The 18,459-nt window shown below is 35.0% G+C and overlaps 1 protein-coding gene across 1 annotated transcript in view; it reads right to left on the bottom strand.

Moving 5' to 3' along the window:
* COL9A1 (collagen type IX alpha 1 chain) overlaps positions 1 to 18,459 on the bottom strand; it is an 88,983-nt gene that overhangs the window by 43,797 nt on the left and 26,727 nt on the right. The window contains exons 11-19 of the mRNA XM_045498679.1: positions 14,375 to 14,428; positions 14,078 to 14,113; positions 11,740 to 11,763; positions 10,802 to 10,855; positions 9,462 to 9,515; positions 8,775 to 8,807; positions 7,996 to 8,052; positions 6,519 to 6,572; positions 2,310 to 2,363 (exon numbers count right to left, since the gene is read on the bottom strand). Coding sequence (XP_045354635.1) covers positions 2,310 to 2,363; positions 6,519 to 6,572; positions 7,996 to 8,052; positions 8,775 to 8,807; positions 9,462 to 9,515; positions 10,802 to 10,855; positions 11,740 to 11,763; positions 14,078 to 14,113; positions 14,375 to 14,428 — 420 coding nt within the window. The remainder of the gene's footprint in view (positions 1 to 2,309; positions 2,364 to 6,518; positions 6,573 to 7,995; positions 8,053 to 8,774; positions 8,808 to 9,461; positions 9,516 to 10,801; positions 10,856 to 11,739; positions 11,764 to 14,077; positions 14,114 to 14,374; positions 14,429 to 18,459) is intronic.

Genomic DNA, 18,459 nt, shown 5'->3' on the forward strand with positions numbered 1-18,459 from the left:
CATACCTGGAGTGGGAGCAATTACTGATGACAAAAAAGAAACATCACTGCATAAGAGAACTACAATCATGTATTAGATTTATCTTTTAACTCAGGTAGAGAATACACTGCCATTTCTACCTCCTTAATGGTTTGTAAGTTGGTTACATGTAAGATGGTTGTGATTTTAAACTTTGGAATAATTTTTCCCCACCAGTGTATGCTATCAAAGGCAATTAGGTTTCTAGACTAGCCCACAAAAGCTTATGACCTGTAAATGGAGCTAAAGTCTTTACTAACCACTAGGGGTCACTATTTGTTATACCATCTCCATGATAGAGGCACTCTATCTTGGGGCAGTAAGAATCCATCTCATCTCATCCCAGGCAAAGGAGTGGGTAATTCTAAAAGTAAGGATATGAGTGTGATTTCCAGAATCTTTTCTAATACTAAAATGCCACCATTCTCAATTCTCTGGTCACAGCAGCAGGGCCCCAGGAGTGGATCCTGTAAAGAGTGGGCCTGGGTGTTCTCTTGGGAGAAGCAGGAGATAGATGCTCCTTCAGGAAAGTGGAAAAGCCACTTCTGAGCAATTTGCTAACTGTCCACTATAACTGGCCTACAATAAGGTAGCTCCAGGCCAGTCATTCTCTTGTGTTCTCACTTAGAGAAAACGGGGCACTTCAGTGGCCAACCCTTCATCCAGACAAGTGACAAATTCTATGCAGACTAGTTAGGAATGACCTGCTAGAACATGTAAGATGTAATATGTAACATGATCCAGCTTAGAATAACCACTTGGGATGTAAACCACTTGAGATGTGGCCATTTCAGATTAAAACTGCTCTTTCTGAAGGTAATTCCACAAAATGAATTCCAAAAATATTTGAGCCAATGGCAGTGACATCAGAATGCCATGTATTGTCTCCCAAGGTGATGACTTTGAAGGGCAGAGCTCATGTATACATGTTCCAAAGAGCATATTTTTAAAAAATCTGTTCATTACTTTATAGGTGTACATTTATAAAGTGAAAATCTGTGAGTTTTACAGAAACATTTTGGCAAACCCACTCCCAAACACCAGAAGGTCAGCAAGTGCTAACAATATCACCCATGCTGGAGCCATGCAGCACCCAACAGATATCCTTTATCCATGAAAACACTTTTAAATGCTGCTTGCAAAATCCTGTTCTGAGGATTTGGGGGAATGGCTTTAAAAATAACTCCAATTCCCCACCAAATTTTCATCAGATCAAAAACAAAAAACAAAAAACATATGTCTCTTACACTACTTATTTCCATCTTCCTCCTGTAGAATAAAGTCCATCTCCTTCTTGTCTCCTATCAAAGGCTCAGGGAAGACACGCTTCTGGAGTAAGCCCCTTGTACTCCTCCAGGTTTCCTTAAAGTTCTTATGTGGCTTAAAAGCAGAGGCCATTTCTTACAAATATGCAGACTTATCTCCTTTAGCTGGAATTTCCTTAAGTTCTGGGTAAGCACTAATCTGCACAACTCCCTGAACTCTTTCATAAATGGCCGGTTGTTTGGGGAATAGCAGAGCAGGGCAAGGAAGGGTGGTGGCCCCATGTTTGTCCTCCCTAACTCTTTAGTTTCTGAGAATAGGACCTGAGTCTGTGCTTTACATAGTAAAGACCGTGGCTAGCTGCAATTCAATCAATATTGAAATTATTATTTCCATAATTGTTACTACTCATCCTGACAAGAAAAAAAGTGTAACAATTCTACTTTCATATACAAAAGTAGTGTAAGTTTTGATGTTCCAAACACTTTAAATTGACGTATGTCAATGTCCCAAATTACTTCACTGTGCATTTAATTGCAGCAATCTGCCAAAGCACAAGGGACCAACTTTTTATTAAAAAAAAACATGATTACAAGGAATTAAGAATGTTCTAATTATAATGATTGCATGCTGGCATAAGGTACATCAAATCCAGTCGATGATCTACCTGCTACAGATTCAGCGTACCTGAATTTTTCCGTATCATATGATAGCACCATAGAACATGAAAGACATATATCATCCTCTTGTGTTCAGTATTTGCTTTCAGATAGCCTAGCCCTGAAATCTAGTAAATAAATGTATGTAATTATAGGTACATTTTGTTTTGTTAAAATGGTGCTTGAATGTATAATGGGGATCCTTTCCTATTTCAAAAAAATGGTAAATTCCCAGTGCTGGCTTGGTGGAAAAATACAGAATACCATGTTCATATAATACTATTAATTCAAATGCTAAACATGAAATATTCCAAAAGTCATGAAAAAAGAATATTTGCATATCCTAAATATTTTTAAACAATACTTTACTGGAGGTCCTTGAGCTCCGACTTCTCCCTGTTCCCCCTGGTCACCTTCTTCACCCTAAGAAACAACAGAAAGCACTCCAAATGTTATTGCAGCAAATGAGCATAGATAGATATAGGCTCGTTGTAACTCAGCACATTTTAAATTCATTTGGCATCCCCTGAGTTATGCTACTGTACTTTCTTAAATTAGCTTATATGAATAATCCATATTAATTGTGTAACATTCAGAAAATACAGAGAACTATACAAATAAAGTCACCCAAATCCCACTTTTCAACTATAAATACCTGTAACATCTTAGATGCTTCTCTAAAAAAGGGTGGGGGTGGGAGAGGAAATGATGGAGAGAGAATATGCATACATTCATGTTCCAAGTGTGTATTGTGTGTGTGTGGGGGGTGTATTTTTAGGAAAATATGATCATGCTATGCAAACTTTTCCATAAACTACAACATTATTTAATTGTGATTTTCTTTTTTTTTTTTTAATTTATTTATTTTGAGAGAGAGAGCAGTGGAGGGGCAGAGAGAAAGGGAGAGAGAGAAAATCTGAAACAGGCTCCATGCTGTCAGCACAAAGCCCAACGTGGGGCTCGAACTCACGAACTGTGAGATCATGACCTGAGCCGAAATCAAGAGTCAGACACTTAACTGACTAAGCCATCCAGGCACCCCAAATTGTGATTTTCATTTTAAACTTTTCTTATTATAATTTTTCTGCCATATACAATTTTTTTAAGTATTTAAATCACTCTTTATTTTCATGGCTTCTCCTTTGATGTCACCCATTGAAAAGCTTTCTCCACCCCAAAAATACATAAATGTTCATCTGTATTTTTCCTCTAGTTGTTTCATAGTTTAATTTCTTACATAGAAATCTTTAATTGGTTTAATGTAAAATATAAGATAGAAATCTGTCATTTTCTTTTTTCCTGGTAATTGGCCACTTTCTCTAATATCATTTATTGAGGGATATCTCCGCACAGATATCTCTCCCCACAGGCTGGAAAATTCTTCCTTAACATACTAAATTGTTAAATATACTTGTTTTTTCTGATCTGTTTTTTCTGCTTTTTTTATCTGTTGTATGATGTTGCCAATACCACAACATTTTAATTATTGCAATTTCATAATACATTTTAATCTCAGACAGAATTCCTTTACCTTTATTTTTCATCGATAGTTACTCTTTTTCAGTTTTTCCTACATGCTTACTCTTTCAGATGAACTTTAGAATTATTCAGAAGATCTTCACAAAAATACTACCTGCTTTGTATTAGGGCTGCATTAAATTAAGAAATTAATATGGAAAGAATTAGAATCGTTACAATATTGAGGCTTTCTATCTTAGAACTGAGTGTATCTATTTAATCAAAACTTTTTCTTTCAATCAATAAAGTTTTGTTCTTTTCTTCATGTTAGTCTTGAATATTTAAATTTGTTCTAAGGTATCTTGACTATTTGGTAGCAATTGCCAATGGAATCTTCTTCCATTTTGTTTTCTAACTAATTATTGTTTTGACTTTTTGATACTAACCTTATAACCTCTGATATACTTTAAAATGTTAGTATATTCTGAAGAGAAATTCAACTGCTGTTTCTTATGGAAAGATTACTTTATTGACTCTGAGAAAAAATTTACTTTTCCCTCTGACAAAGGTTTTATTTTTTACAATAAGTATACTGCCCTACATTTCCTGTGGTAATGGATATCTCAAATTGTAAAATTAATCATGAGAAAAATTTTCCATTTTTAATATTATGTACATAACATTAGATAAAAATCAATTTCCGTTGTTTCTTTATTACATGTTTCAGTTCACCCATGTTCTTGCTCTACAGACCATACCTTAAAGAGATTTTCACACACACATATACACACAGAAATATAGCAAATTGAATAGCAATATTAATATAGAAACTTTGGACATATAATACAAAGAATTAAGTTATGCCTAGATCATTTATACTTGATTTTTGAAAGAATTATGAGGGTATTACATAATGGTTTTAGTCTCATAGTTATATTCAGATTATATTCCATAAGAATATATAATTGATGGCGAGGAGAGGCTGTCCCAATGGGAAAGCCAGTGAATTAGCTATTGGAGTGGGTAATCAACACATGCATACAATTAAATGCTACTTACATTTCTCTACCTATCAAAACAACAGTGACTCATATGTGCCCAGTAAGTTTCCATTAGCAAGGTTTGGGATATTTTCCCACAGATTCCTGATAAACCTTGGACTAATACAGTTGATTTAAATATTTCACCAGCAGATGAATAGCACACAACTAATCAATAACCCTGACATTAAATGACAAATTTAGGAACAGCAATTTATTATCATTTTACAGAAATATTTTTGACTATTCATTTCTATATTTATCAACAAATTTTAAAATCTTTATTAACTAATTTGTAAATTCAAGGCAGAGTTGTGAATCCACTTTAAGTTTACAGTTCAGTGCACCTATTACCCTTTCAAGGTTCATTCTTTAATGAGCTATTGTCATCCTATCTTTATGTGTAAGTTTTTAAAGACACCCACTGAGAGATGTAAGTGACAAAACAAGTGAAATAAATTAAAGGAGTTTTCAACACCTACCAATAAAATTTTGGCCAGTTATCTCACACACCAAAACAGTTTTCAGGTTCCCCATTGAAAACCAAGCCATATTTGAGAGTCTGGATAACTGACTTGTATAGGTATCAAAACTATTGGTTTCTGGGGAAGAGGAGGAAAATACTCTGACTGACAGCTCCATCCTCAAAGCCCATGGGACAGGGTTGTAAAAATTCCACAAAGAAAAGGGGCCACCAAAAGAAGGAAGAAGGTATGGATGGCATCAAAAATAACAGAAGTCTACTATATCTGCTTTACTACATGTATTGTTACCTCATGAAAACCTTTTGGTGCACTGTAATATTCTTACACGCCTTTTCTTTGGTGGTTAGATAATATTCTATTATATGGACATTCCATACTTAATTTAGCCAGTCTCCGTGGTTGGACATATTTTCTTTTTTCATTTCTATGCCCCTGGCACTTAGAATAAACCCTGGCACACAGCAGGAACTTAATAAATAATTGTTGGATTTTTTTAGTTGTGAATTTTAAGATTTAATGGAGGAATGAGCATGCAGAAAAATTTCTGAAGTACTGTTGTTTTCTTGCTCCAATTTGACATTAACCCAGCTGTTACATTCCAGATAAATAAAATGCCTTAATTACTCAGTGCCTAAGCAATAAAAGACTTTAAAAATAAATGACCAAACTGTAATAAGGAATAGAAAATGGGCTTACTTATCCTGATTATCTGAGGTTGCTCAACAGACTGATTTTAGCTAAAGAGTTTAAGGATATTAATGCCTGATGATATTAATAAATTGCCTCTCCAGCTCCTCCAAAGAAAAAGACTAATTTTCTGCCTCCACCCCATTAAGGTGTAGAAGGACATAGTCTACAAAGTCTAGAAAACCCGCATGAATAAGAACAGTTTGACTTTGTAAAACATTACACAGTTAACAGGGACAAAACTTTTATTAAGCAGAAAGTCAAATTCTTAGACACTTAAGGGCAATTGACATTAGTGGATTAAAAAAAAGCAAGTAAGTCACCTTACTTTAAATTTCTATGTTGGTTTTTCTGCAGGGCATGCCAGCCCCAATGTAGGCTGTGCTGTGGATGCCATGTTTCTATCCAGACAATAACAGAAGTCCTATCACTAACTCCCATATTACTCAACATCTAAATTCTATTGAAATGAAGTCAGAAACAAATTATTTCAGAACTTAAGATGAGAAGCCATGAGCTATCAACTTCCTGTTTGCTCGTGTCAGCAACACTCATCATAAAATTTTACACATGTCATAAAATTTTGTTTACTGGAGTGGGAAAACTAGCTGAATAATGTTTGACTATCAAAAGCATCAAGGAAAAAAGCTGAGTGTGATTGATTTCAAAAGAAAAGCAAGGGGTAGCAACACAGGAAAGAATGAAATGTATGGTGAGTTACTGTTTTTTACAATTGAACAACATTAGAATATTATACTTAGAATATTAATGCATCTACTGAAAACTTGTCAATCATCATTTGAAAAGGAAGGATAAAATATGCTTTATTATTCCCTATAATTTCTTGTAATAAAAGTAATCACTTCCTCCTAATCACAATTTACCCACTATATATTCATTTTCCTTACCTTGTGACCTTGTCTTCCAGGTTCACCAATTTCTCCTTTAGCCCCTTTATGACCCTAAAAATGCATAATTAACTAATTAATTAATTAATTTAAAAATAACTGTATTGGGTTTGTTACGGAAACTGGTCAGAAGGCTCATAAAGTGATCTTGCTTCCCTAAATCTGTGTCAGTTTCTGCTACACAGAAAAAGGTTACGTCACAAGGAAAATGACTACCTTAAATGACCTTAATACTGCCATGTGTGTTACATGACTGTTGTAGATGATAAATATAAGTTTTAGTTAATAGAAAAACACTGTTCTAGAATAGCAAAAGCTTTATTCTCTGGTTCAGCAACATGATGTATTGCTGGCCATTCCCTAGATCCCTCTATCCTAAACATCCTTTCATAGTTGGGGTAAGAGCATTAAGTCTTCTCCAACATCAGTAACTTTTTTCCCAAAGATGACCCAGCTCAGCTGGCTATCTCCTGCTCTCTCGATGCTGCTCTGAAAACCCTTCTGCCTCCTCTGTACCTTCATGGAGGTGGAAGGGATCTCCCCAGATGCACAACTTCCACCTCTTCTTGTACACAATTTTAGATGCAAAGGGAAAGCTATGAAGGGCAGTCAGTGAAAGCTGCAGAGCATGAGAAGAAAATCTCCTATCTCTTCCTGTCTGGCCACCTGTTCTAAGCATATGTGTGCTTTTGGTGGTAACATGAGGCAAATGGGAAATGAACATTCCAAAATTAAGTACATCAGAGCTTTCACTCTCAAAGCCACTCTCATTCCAAGAGTGTAGGTCTTCGTGAAAAATAAGACACCAATCCAAGACCAAATCTTTTGCAGTTGTGGCAACCCATTAAAACTAACCTTAGAGAAAAGGATGACTGGAAAAGCAGTGCCCTGGGGCCTTTCAGGTCATAGCACAACTCCATTGGTCTGGAATTTTCAAAATAATTTCAGACTCATAGACTAGAGAAAATCCCACCTAACCCCAACATTTAATATTTTTTTATTTTTATGGTAAATTTTGAAGTAACTATGATATAGAGTGAGAGAAAACATTTTTGGGAAGTCTTTTTTCTTGCCTATTATGCACAGTATTCCCTATATTTTCTTAACCAAAATAGTTTCGAATACATTGTGTGCAATTACCCCCAATCTTCCTCAATAGGAAGCAAACTTCTCTACATTCATTTGGTGTTATAGAGTCTCTCAAGCCAATACATTGTATGGGTATTTCCTCCCCGAACAACAAAAGCACTGTGTGATCAAACATCCATGTCTCCATAGGAGTACCTGCCAGGGGCACCAGCCGCAGTTCCTAGGACTGAAGAAAGACCATAGACTAAGCCGCAGAACAAGCGAACACAGACTTGCCTAATCCATCAGAATGTGGTCTTTCACCAGGAAGGCCAGTGCTTACAGGAAAGGCTCTATTTTTTCTATGGATAATACTCTTGAATATAAAATACGGAAATTGTTCTCTTACCCTCATGCCTGGTAAGCCTGGATATCCTGAGCGACCTGGTGGACAGGAATTGGGACACTGCCAAAGGGAGAGAGAGATAGATAAGGAGAGCATAAATTAGAGCCTCCCTTTATGACAAAATGGTATTTTTTAGGGATTCTAGCTACAGAATCCCAATATAATTATATTCATTAAATAACTCTGACTACCCCTTTTTTCAATATTTCATTTTTAAAATCAGAAATATTCCTAGCTCACAGAAAAGTACAGAGTATTCACCATCCAGATTTAATAAATGTTAATAGTTTGCCATATTTATTTCAGATTTAATTTATTAAAGAAATAAAATGTTTCCAGACAATCTAGTGTACCACAACCTGATCCTTTTCCCCTTCCCCTCTATTAGAATAGCTGTAACTTGAGGTCCACATACCCTTGTCAAATTGGCTAACATTGCACTTAGTACAGTTTACCAACATCATCTGAATATCACTCTGTAAGTAAAACAAGTCTCAAAGGAACTGTTTGGCTTCTATCTTCTAAGATTGAGGGGTACTCTGTTGAAAGCCATAAAGTAAAGAGATTATAGAAAAACAAAATCATTTCTATAATGAAATGTGAGTGTACAATGTGAGTGTATACAAACTACCACTCCACTAGTTCTATGGATTGTTCCACCATCCAAGTAAAGTAAAACAGAAATACAACATATTCCAGCAAGGTAATTTTAAGGAGAGTTGACCTGAAGATTACATGATCTTTGACTTAATCTGTATTTCATTCAAAGGTAAACATCTTACCAATGGATCTCCATCATGAAAACCAATTGTTCCCTAAAGTAAAGAAAATACTAAAGTTAAGAATATAGTTAAATATGTAATTCAAACCTACTAATAATTGAAAGTTCATTGAACAAAAATACAATAAATATATTTGTTCAATAAAATATAAGGAACAAAGAGATGCATATAATATGCTAATATTCTAAAAATTTTGACTTGTAGGGCATGTTCATTTTGGAGACCCCTAAATTTCAGTATATTATTTCTTTCAGGGGACTGAAGGGATGTAAAATGAAAGAATAGAAAATATGGGGTACTCCAAATATAAATTTAAAATATGAATTATCTCCTACTTAAACTCCTATTTTTTAAATTGCTTACTGTATAAATCCTTTGTAAAAACTAGTTCATTTGAAAATGTTCCTTTTATACATCCAAGCTTTGAGCATTTGAGAAATCACAAAAGTCAAAGGACTTCAAATATATGAGTAAGCCATTCCCTGAGAAAACCTCCTTTTAAATTATTGTTATTCCTCTACTTTTCTGTCCTAAGAAGACCCATGTTCTGAATGGGGGAGAAAAACTGGTAGCCATTTTGGAATTTTAGGATGATGACTCAATTAACAAGTACTTCCATTTTTGGTTCTTGGGTTTATTTAATTCCAACTCTCAGACACAAGAAAATTCAAGCTGCAAATAACTTACACTGGGTCCTGGGGGGCCAGGGGGGCCAGGTGGTCCTCTTTTCCCAGGGTCACCCTAAGTTATTGAAAATTGTGACACAGTGGTTATACACATGTCAAAACGCAGTGCATAAAACTGGTAAGGCATGAGAGAATATTACTAGAAACCCCTACAGAGCTCAGTCTTGCATAGACCTGCCACTAAAATCGATGGGTGGCCCATAATCCAATTAGCTCCACAAAACTAGAAGAATAAAGGAGCTACAGTCTCACCAAAGTAATAAAACAAGGCAGAAGGAAGTTTGGGGGGAAAAGCAAAGCCAATTCTTTTCTATAGCATGATTACTTTATTCTGGAAACAAACTGGAAACACCACCTATTTTTTTAGTTGATTTATAGAGGAACTGAAACAGCCAGTACTTCTAGTACCATCCAGATAATGGTGGCAAAAGAAGGTTTGCAGCCAGCCTGAAGCTATGGAATGGCAGGTTAATCTCTGCAATGCCAGATTCTCCCAGGGTACTGTTTACCCACAAGCTGTTACTTGGCCTATCACCATACTGTCTTGCAAATGGCACAGGAGATCCAAGATGGCTAAATACAAATAAGCCATTCAAATGAAAATGGTTTCAATTCACCCTAACGTCCACAGTTTACTCCTTGTGTATGTTTTCCTTCTGAATATTCTACCATAAGAAGTCAAAAGCATCTTACAATTATTTTAACTTTATAACCATTTCATATTCATTTGTTCAGTAAATAATTTTATCAAATAGTAAGACATATGGAGAAGCAAGAAAAAATATATAATACATGGCTCCTCCTCTCAATGCATTTACAATTATCTATCCTCCACATAATGTCACTACTTCAACATTTTTGAAATATTGGATAGTAACATCAAGAATTTATTACCAACAATTTCTTCTATAAAGTTCAGCTCTTTATTGCCTAATGTTAAGTTCTGTTGGTTCAATTATAATTTAATGATCCTAACAGAAATACACTTGGCAATAATTTTCAGCTATTCATTTTATGCAGAGAGCCTAATACAAAAGACACTGGACCTTAATTCTGGCTGAGAGTCTATAAAATGGAGGTGACATCTCCTGATTTGATCACTAATTCTGGAAGTTGGGAAGAAAAGTTTAGCTGACAGCCTTGGAAAAAAAATTAAAATCACTCTACAAAAATGAGGTAGCATTATTATCCATGGTTCCCATCAATATTAGGAACTGGAATGAAATTCATCTGCCATTTTTTGGATTTGCAGGGGAAAATATACAGTTAGGGTAATTTGCCTTCTGAGTAACGTCTTCTATTAAATCAGTAAATGTCTATCAAAATGCAGTGTGTACTCACAACTGGTCCAACACGGCCAAGCTCTCCAGGGAGTCCTGCTGCCCCAGGAGGACCCTGTATGTATATACACAATGGAATATTTTTCAGCCATAAAAAAGAGTAAGATCTTGTCACTTGCAACAATACAGATGGACCTGGTAAGTAGTATTATGCTAAGTAAAATAACTCAGACATAGAAAAACAAATACCATATGATTTCACTTATATGTAGAATCTAAAAAACAAAACAAAGAAACAAACAACAACAACAAAACAAACTCTTAAATACAGAGAACAACTAGTGGTTGCCAAAGGGAAGGTGGATGTGGGGCAGGAGGGAGGTGATGAAATAGATCAAGGGGATTAAGAAGTATAAACTTCCAGTTATAAATAAATAAGTCACAGATGAAAAGTACGGCATAGAGAACATAGTCAATAAGTCAATAAGATGGTAATAACATTGTTTGGTGACAGATGATGAGCACACTTACTGTGGTGAGCTCTGAGTTGTCTACAGAATTGTTGAATCATTACATTGTACAACTGAAACTAATATAACACTGTATGTTAATTATACTTCAGTTTTTTTTAAAAAAGGTAATTCTAAATAAGTAAAGGGATGTGGTGACTTATGGATGTTTTTTACAATCTATCATAAATGATATCAAATATGATAAACAACTGATTGAGAATTATATATCTGTGCTAGCTTTGGTTTCCAATAACATAATAACTCATTTGACTAAATTTTAATTACTTAAAAAGGAACAGAAATTTCTAAAATCAATAAAATTTTTTGTTTAGCAGGATAGAAGTGCTGTCACAGTAGCCACCGAAGATCATGTATGTAGGACACTATAAATACCACTGGATACTGTCAGTTGGAGAGTAAGCTTGGGAGCTGAGAAATTGGCCATTGTTATAGACTATGTAGAAACACACCCAGAGATGATACTTACAGGAGGTCCAGGAATACCACGGCCCTAAAAGATTAAAATAAAAATTGTTATGGTATGTGATTTAAACTTGGTATAAATACAGACAGACATAATTCAGTTCAAAAACAAAGTATAAACTTTGTCACTAAACAACATGATGCTCATTCTAAAGAAATGACTGGATAAAGAAAAGCAAACATGGCTCTACTCCTAAGGAAGAAGTTTGCTTCAGCACCTCAAATATTCCTTTGATGTCTAAGCTAACCAATAATATTTTTTCCAAACGTTCCTATAAGAAATCAAAGTAAAGTAGTCATCCACACTTGCCCTCAGGAGAACTTAGCATCACTCACAAAGAAGCACATCAGTTTAAATCTAAGTTTAAAGATTTTTTTTCATCATGTTTTATAAGAAATCTACCTTAAAAGCAATACAGTGTAGTGCTTTATAATTTATAATGTGATGTTTGGAAATTCCCAAACATTCAGCACAGAAAGAGGGGGTGGGGGCAGGTGGAGGCGGGAGGAAAGGACCAGAAACCACGTTCTTTTGACAGGTGGACTATGTTTCTAGACAAATCCAGTAGATAGAATAAAATGGTGTCACTCTTGAAATGACTTATGACAGGATCCTAATTTGATATCCTAAATCTGATCTTAGAGCTAGTTATTTCATCTCCCTCTCCTTTGTACTTTATTTCTCTTTAGCAACACTGAACTGCATATAATCAAGGACTGACCCCACATCTTATTCATCCTCCTAGCCTCATTTCCTACCACAGGAACTAGTATATGCTAAACCCTAACTATATGCTTGTTGAACTTCATAAAACTGAACATCAGCTGTCTAGAATCCCTTTTTCTCTATCTTTGCTTTCCAGGTTCAACATTCCCCAATTGGGAATCCTTATTACTCCTTTCTCTCCTACATTGGCTGGAATAACTTCTATCCACAGCTATCTCTAATACCATATTCATGTTCGCTTTTCATTCTAGACTTCCTTTTCTAAAACATCCCTATATGAACCATTTAGTAGAATCAATGTACACCCTATGATAATGATATTATTATTTCTAATTATTTAGGCAGCCAAAACAAACAAGAATTTCACATGAGCAGTATGTTTTAATAATAAGCGGGGCTTTTCCAAGGCATTTCAAGGCATTTGAAGAATTACTCCTATTTGAACATTTTAATATGTAAATCAATTTGGGAAATAAGTGTCATGCTTGAAAATACCAAAGTAATCAATAAATTATTTCATTATCATAGATCTAGATGTTTGACAAATTTCAAATGTCACTAATTTTTTTTTAAAGGCATCTCTATAAGATGATGTAAAAAAATACGGGAGAAAGGCCAGCAAAGCTATTCACTTCTGAAAGTAGGTTTATAATGGAAAAGTTGACAGACAGTGAAATATGGCCATGAAAACAGTGCAAATAGAAAACAAAGATGAGAGATACAGATTAATGATAAGAACAAAAGAGGAATAAAGAGTAAAATGGAAAGGAAAAGCAGCCTAAGAACCAAACCCTCTAACAGATAAAGAAATAACACAAATTGTGAGATTGGGCAATGCAGGAAAAGACTAGCCAGAGGATTAGGCTGGTAATTATATCTGATGGTTGACATTTCATTAGGGATACAACCAGTTGTGAAGAAAGTGGTGTGATATTATGGTCTAAATACTGCATATTTAGATTTGCTGTTATTATGCAAGAAATGTTTTCTATCAAGGGAAGTAAAGGGGGAGTTGTCTATTGGGAAAAACTACCTGCAAATAGACACATGTATTTATAGTGTGCGTTCAAATTTCTCTAAAATTTTTCTACTCATAGAATGCTTACCATAGCAGAAAAGTCATGAATTCCTTTGTGATGCATATTATATCAAAAACTGCATTTAAAAATTTCACAATGACATACTACATGGCAATGAGAAAGAATGAAATACGGCCCTTTGTAGCAACATGGATGGAACTGGAGAGTGTGATGCTAAGTGAAATAAGCCATACAGAGAAAGACAGATACCATATGTTTTCACTCTTATGTGGATCCTGAGAAACTTAACAGAAATCCATGGGGGAGGGGAAGGAAAAAAAAGAAAAAAAAGAGGTTAGAGTGGGAGAGAGAGCCAAAGCATAAGAGACTCTTAAAAACTGAGAACAAACTGAGGGTTCATGGGGGGTGGGAGGGAGGGGAGGGCAGGTGATGGGCATTGAAGAGGGCATCTTTTGGGATGAGCACTGGGTGTTGTATGGAAAGTAATTTGACAATAAATTGCATATAATAAAAAAAATTTCACAATGACAGAAAAGGTAGGAGATTTTCAATTCTGTCACTTTATAATTACTTACAGGAAATCCACGAGATCCCGGAACACCAGGTTCTCCCTAAAAATAAAAATAACTTCATTGTACTTAGCCCCTTGTATCATGGATATGTAAATATGTAAATTACATGAATTTTGAAATCATTAAAATACCCCATCTTGGTGTTTTTTCATTTAACTTAATTCAACTAAAACATGATTTTAGTTGAACAAGTGTATTTCCACTGTTTCATAACTAATCTTTCAGTTGATTTGCAAACACTACAATAAAATTATACTTCAGCATCTAATACCAGCAATTAATAACAGGTGGCTAACTTACTTTTTGTCCTCTTGGTCCCACAGAGCCAGGGGATCCATCAGGTCCTGTTAACCCCTAACAAAGCAAGATGATGTTAGAACTATTATAGCATCCTTAGGCAAATCCCTAAGTGCATAATTGCATTTTGTTTATTAATTATGTACAGAATGGTAACTTTTGTATGATGCAAATATTTACAAAGAAATACCTTCTCGTACTCTCATTCAAAGGTAATGTTTAACATTAAATCTGACTGTTAATTTCTGTTGATAAATTTTATCATGCTCCTAGCTTCCTTCTAATTGCATTGTTTATCACTGGGTCCAGTAATTTAGTATTTTTTGTCTCCACTTTGGAAAAATGCAATATAACAATTATAGCGTTCTAATAGCTAAAGTCTAATGGGACCACAGATCTTGGCTCTGTCAGTTACCCTGCTTATGCACCTCCTTCACTTCATTTATAAAATAAAAATATTATATGTCTCTATAACTCTCTAATGGTGTCTTGAGAGTTAATAAAATGTTTCTTCAATAGGAATTAAACATAAACTCATTATTGCCTTATAGCTATCTAAAGTCCTCCAGCCATCTTCCAGCAATGACAGTTGCTTATTGAAGAACATTAACCTTTAAAATAAAATGTTTGAGAGTATGCTTGTTTCTACATTATTTTCCTTAGTAATAATAGTATAATTAAGTATATATTTTCATGTGTGTCACTCGGTATATAGAATTTAAGCCAATTACAGTAAAACACGTTTTATATCTGTCATATTTAATATTAAAGCAGTTACTAAAGCATATCCTCTAAACATTCTCATTTTCCCTACCAGTACTTTTCTTACCATCACCCTCAATATAAAATACATTATAAAGTATAATAATACTACATGTATACCTGAATTTCCATATTTAGTGAGGATGCATCTTTTAAATTTTTTCTTTACTCTTTGACACTTTTAGATGTCATTTATAATGTAATCTTGAGGGGCGCCTGGGTGGCGCAGTCGGTTAAGCGTCCGACTTCAGCCAGGTCACGATCTCGCGGTCCGTGAGTTCGAGCCCCGCGTCAGGGTCTGGGCTGATGGCTCAGAGCCTGGAGCCTGTTTCCGATTCTGTGTCTCCCTCTCTCTCTGCCCCTCCCCCGTTCATGCTCTGTCTCTCTCTGTCCCAAAAATAAATAAAAAAACGTTGAAAAAAAATATAATGTAATCTTGAAATATACCTTGCCAAAGATAAATATGTGTATGTGTGTGTGTGTGTGTGTATATATATATATATATATATATATATATATGGATGGAGATATGGAGATATACATATATACACATATGTGCATGCATACATAAACATCTTACAAAACTATTACCAAGATTTTGAAAAAGGTTCAAATGGTATTAATCAAGGAAGGAGTTCCTTGCAAATATGAAAGCCCAACTTAAAAACGGATCACCAAAATCCATATTTAATCGCTCATAGTTTATATAAATATCACTAAAATGTTTTCATTTCATAAATATCACTAAAATGCTTGAAAACTAGTTCATTGGCCACCATTTTTACATTTCTGTACATTAATCCATTTTCCTCATAACTCCAAAGAGTGAATCAAAGGAAGTAAAAAAAAAAAAAGTTGAAAATGCTAATTACAGGAAGTTTACCAAAGAACATTATTAAACACACATAAAACAATTTTTCACCAACTTTGACTTTCAATCACCTTAGTCTAAATACAACACTGTAATCTGGGAACAAGCCCCAGCATCTTAGTTGCTGAGCACCTGTAGTAATGGAATGTTGGCTATTGTATTTCAGCAAACCAACCATACAGACAGGGGTGCTCTCTGGAGGCACATATGACACACAGACCTTACATACCTCAGAGCATATCTGACTAACAGAACCTCTAACTACCACTTCCTGTGAATGCGCTCCAAAATCAATCCTCGTCAATTCCCACACATGCAACCAACTAACAATCTTCAATCTGTGACTGGAATAACTGACAAGATTGGTGGACAATAGCTATTATATATGGTAGAATTTCAACTGCATAAAAATAAAGCAGAACCAAGTAAATTATTGGACGACATGAAGGCTGCTTCCAGGCTACCACTTATTTAAAGTATCTTCTATATGACATGATAAAATATGTCTATCACTAGGAAGGTCTCTGAATTAAATTGAAAATACGTTTTGGTGTCAGATGCTACAGTGAACTCTGTTATGAAACAGCTATGTAGAAAAGCATAAGCTCCATAAGGACAAGGACTATATGTCCATTATAATAATCCTGGAACATTTCCCCTGGCATCTAACACATACTCGATACATGAGTACTTAATGTTTAATTTAGATTAGCATCTTAGGTGGAAGGATATTACACTTATCCCTCTATATCATCTTTATTTTGGGTTCAAACCCCAACTTTGCCACTTATTAACTGTACAACCATGACAAGTTGCTCAACTGTATAGTGCCTCAGTTTCCTGATCTGCAAAATAGGCATAATATTAATATCTATCTGATATGATAATTTTGAAAATAAAATGATATAAGCAAAATGCTTCAAATAGTACCTGGCAGGGTGTGCCCTGAATAAATGTTAGCTATTTATTATCATCATTATTATATGCTCAGCACTGCTTATAGATGTTGTAAAGAGTTTACATGAAGTATAAGACACGTTCCCTGCCCTCTGGGAGCTTAAAACCTGATTCACAAAGGGTTCTGCAAACAAATGAACACACAAAATTCTAGATATTATCCTAGAATAACCTGGGCTCTGTATTTCACGACTTCCTCACATTTCTGTGATCAAACTGATCTTTGATGTCAGACTATTTCCACTTACACTGACCTTTCAGAATAATTCCTTAATAACTCACTATTCTAATCATATAACATCTGCCAGGGATAGTAGTTGAATACATCCAGAGGATGTTCTAACCTCTTTCCTATAAAAAGTGACATAGGGGCGCCTGGGTGGCTCAGTCGGTTAAGCATCCGACTTCGGCTCAGGTCATGATCTCGCAGTTCGTGGGTTCGAGCCCTGCATCAGGCTCTGTGCTGACAGCTCAGAGCCTGGAGCCTGTTTCATATTCTGTGTCTCCCTCTCTCTCTCTGACCCACCCCTGTTCATGCTCTGTCTCTCTCTGTCTCAAAAATCAATAAACGTTAAAAAAATTTTTTTAAGTGACATAGTTTAACCATAATTCCTATATTTAATTCTAACTATTCTTCTGCCTATCTTAGACGGATGCTATAAGAATGAATAAAACACTATTTTACAAAGCTCACTGAGCATGTCACAGCAAATAGAGCCTGTAAGAATATCTCTATTGATTATTGATAATAACACAGTTGTCCTTTAGGTGCAAGGTTATAACCAAGGTTATATATATATATATATATATATATATATATATATATATATATATTTCTACCAGTGGCCAAGGTTATATATATATATATATGTATATATATATATATATATATATATATATATATATATATATATATTTCTACCAGTGGCAGAAAGAATTGCTTTCGTTGCTTTCATATGAATGTTTATGAAGATAAAGTTCTATATGGGATGATACTGAAGCTGACTGTGTTCGGAACTTTTATGCTACTGCTTGGCAGAGAACACCAGCCTTCAACAGTCATTTCCTTCCAGCATTCCAACTACTCAGCTTGTGAGACTCGAGGCATAATTCTACAAGCATATTTGCCATGAGTCTTTTACATTTTCTGTCAAAAAATCCACTTCACTTAGGATAATTACCCTTTAAATCACATTCCTTCTATATTCTTCCAAACATCATCTCATTAACCATTTGTTAACGTTACCAAAAAGAACAGCTTTGCAATGAGCCAAAGAGCAGAAGACAAGGAGGTTGGAGGTTTAAGGTCCCACCACTACACTCAGGTTCACCTGACAAGAAAAGATCACTGAAGCTCTCCTAATTACTTAGCTCCCCTATGTTCAGGGATAAACAAACATCAATCTGATCCAGCTACTGATATTTCATTATTCTCAATGTGTAGTCTCAAGGTAAAAGACTTGTTTAACATGTCAAAGGAGCCAAAGAATAGCATAAG

This window comes from Leopardus geoffroyi, chromosome B2, assembly GCF_018350155.1.
Source record: "Leopardus geoffroyi isolate Oge1 chromosome B2, O.geoffroyi_Oge1_pat1.0, whole genome shotgun sequence".
NCBI classification, from domain to species: Eukaryota; Metazoa; Chordata; class Mammalia; order Carnivora; family Felidae; genus Leopardus; species Leopardus geoffroyi.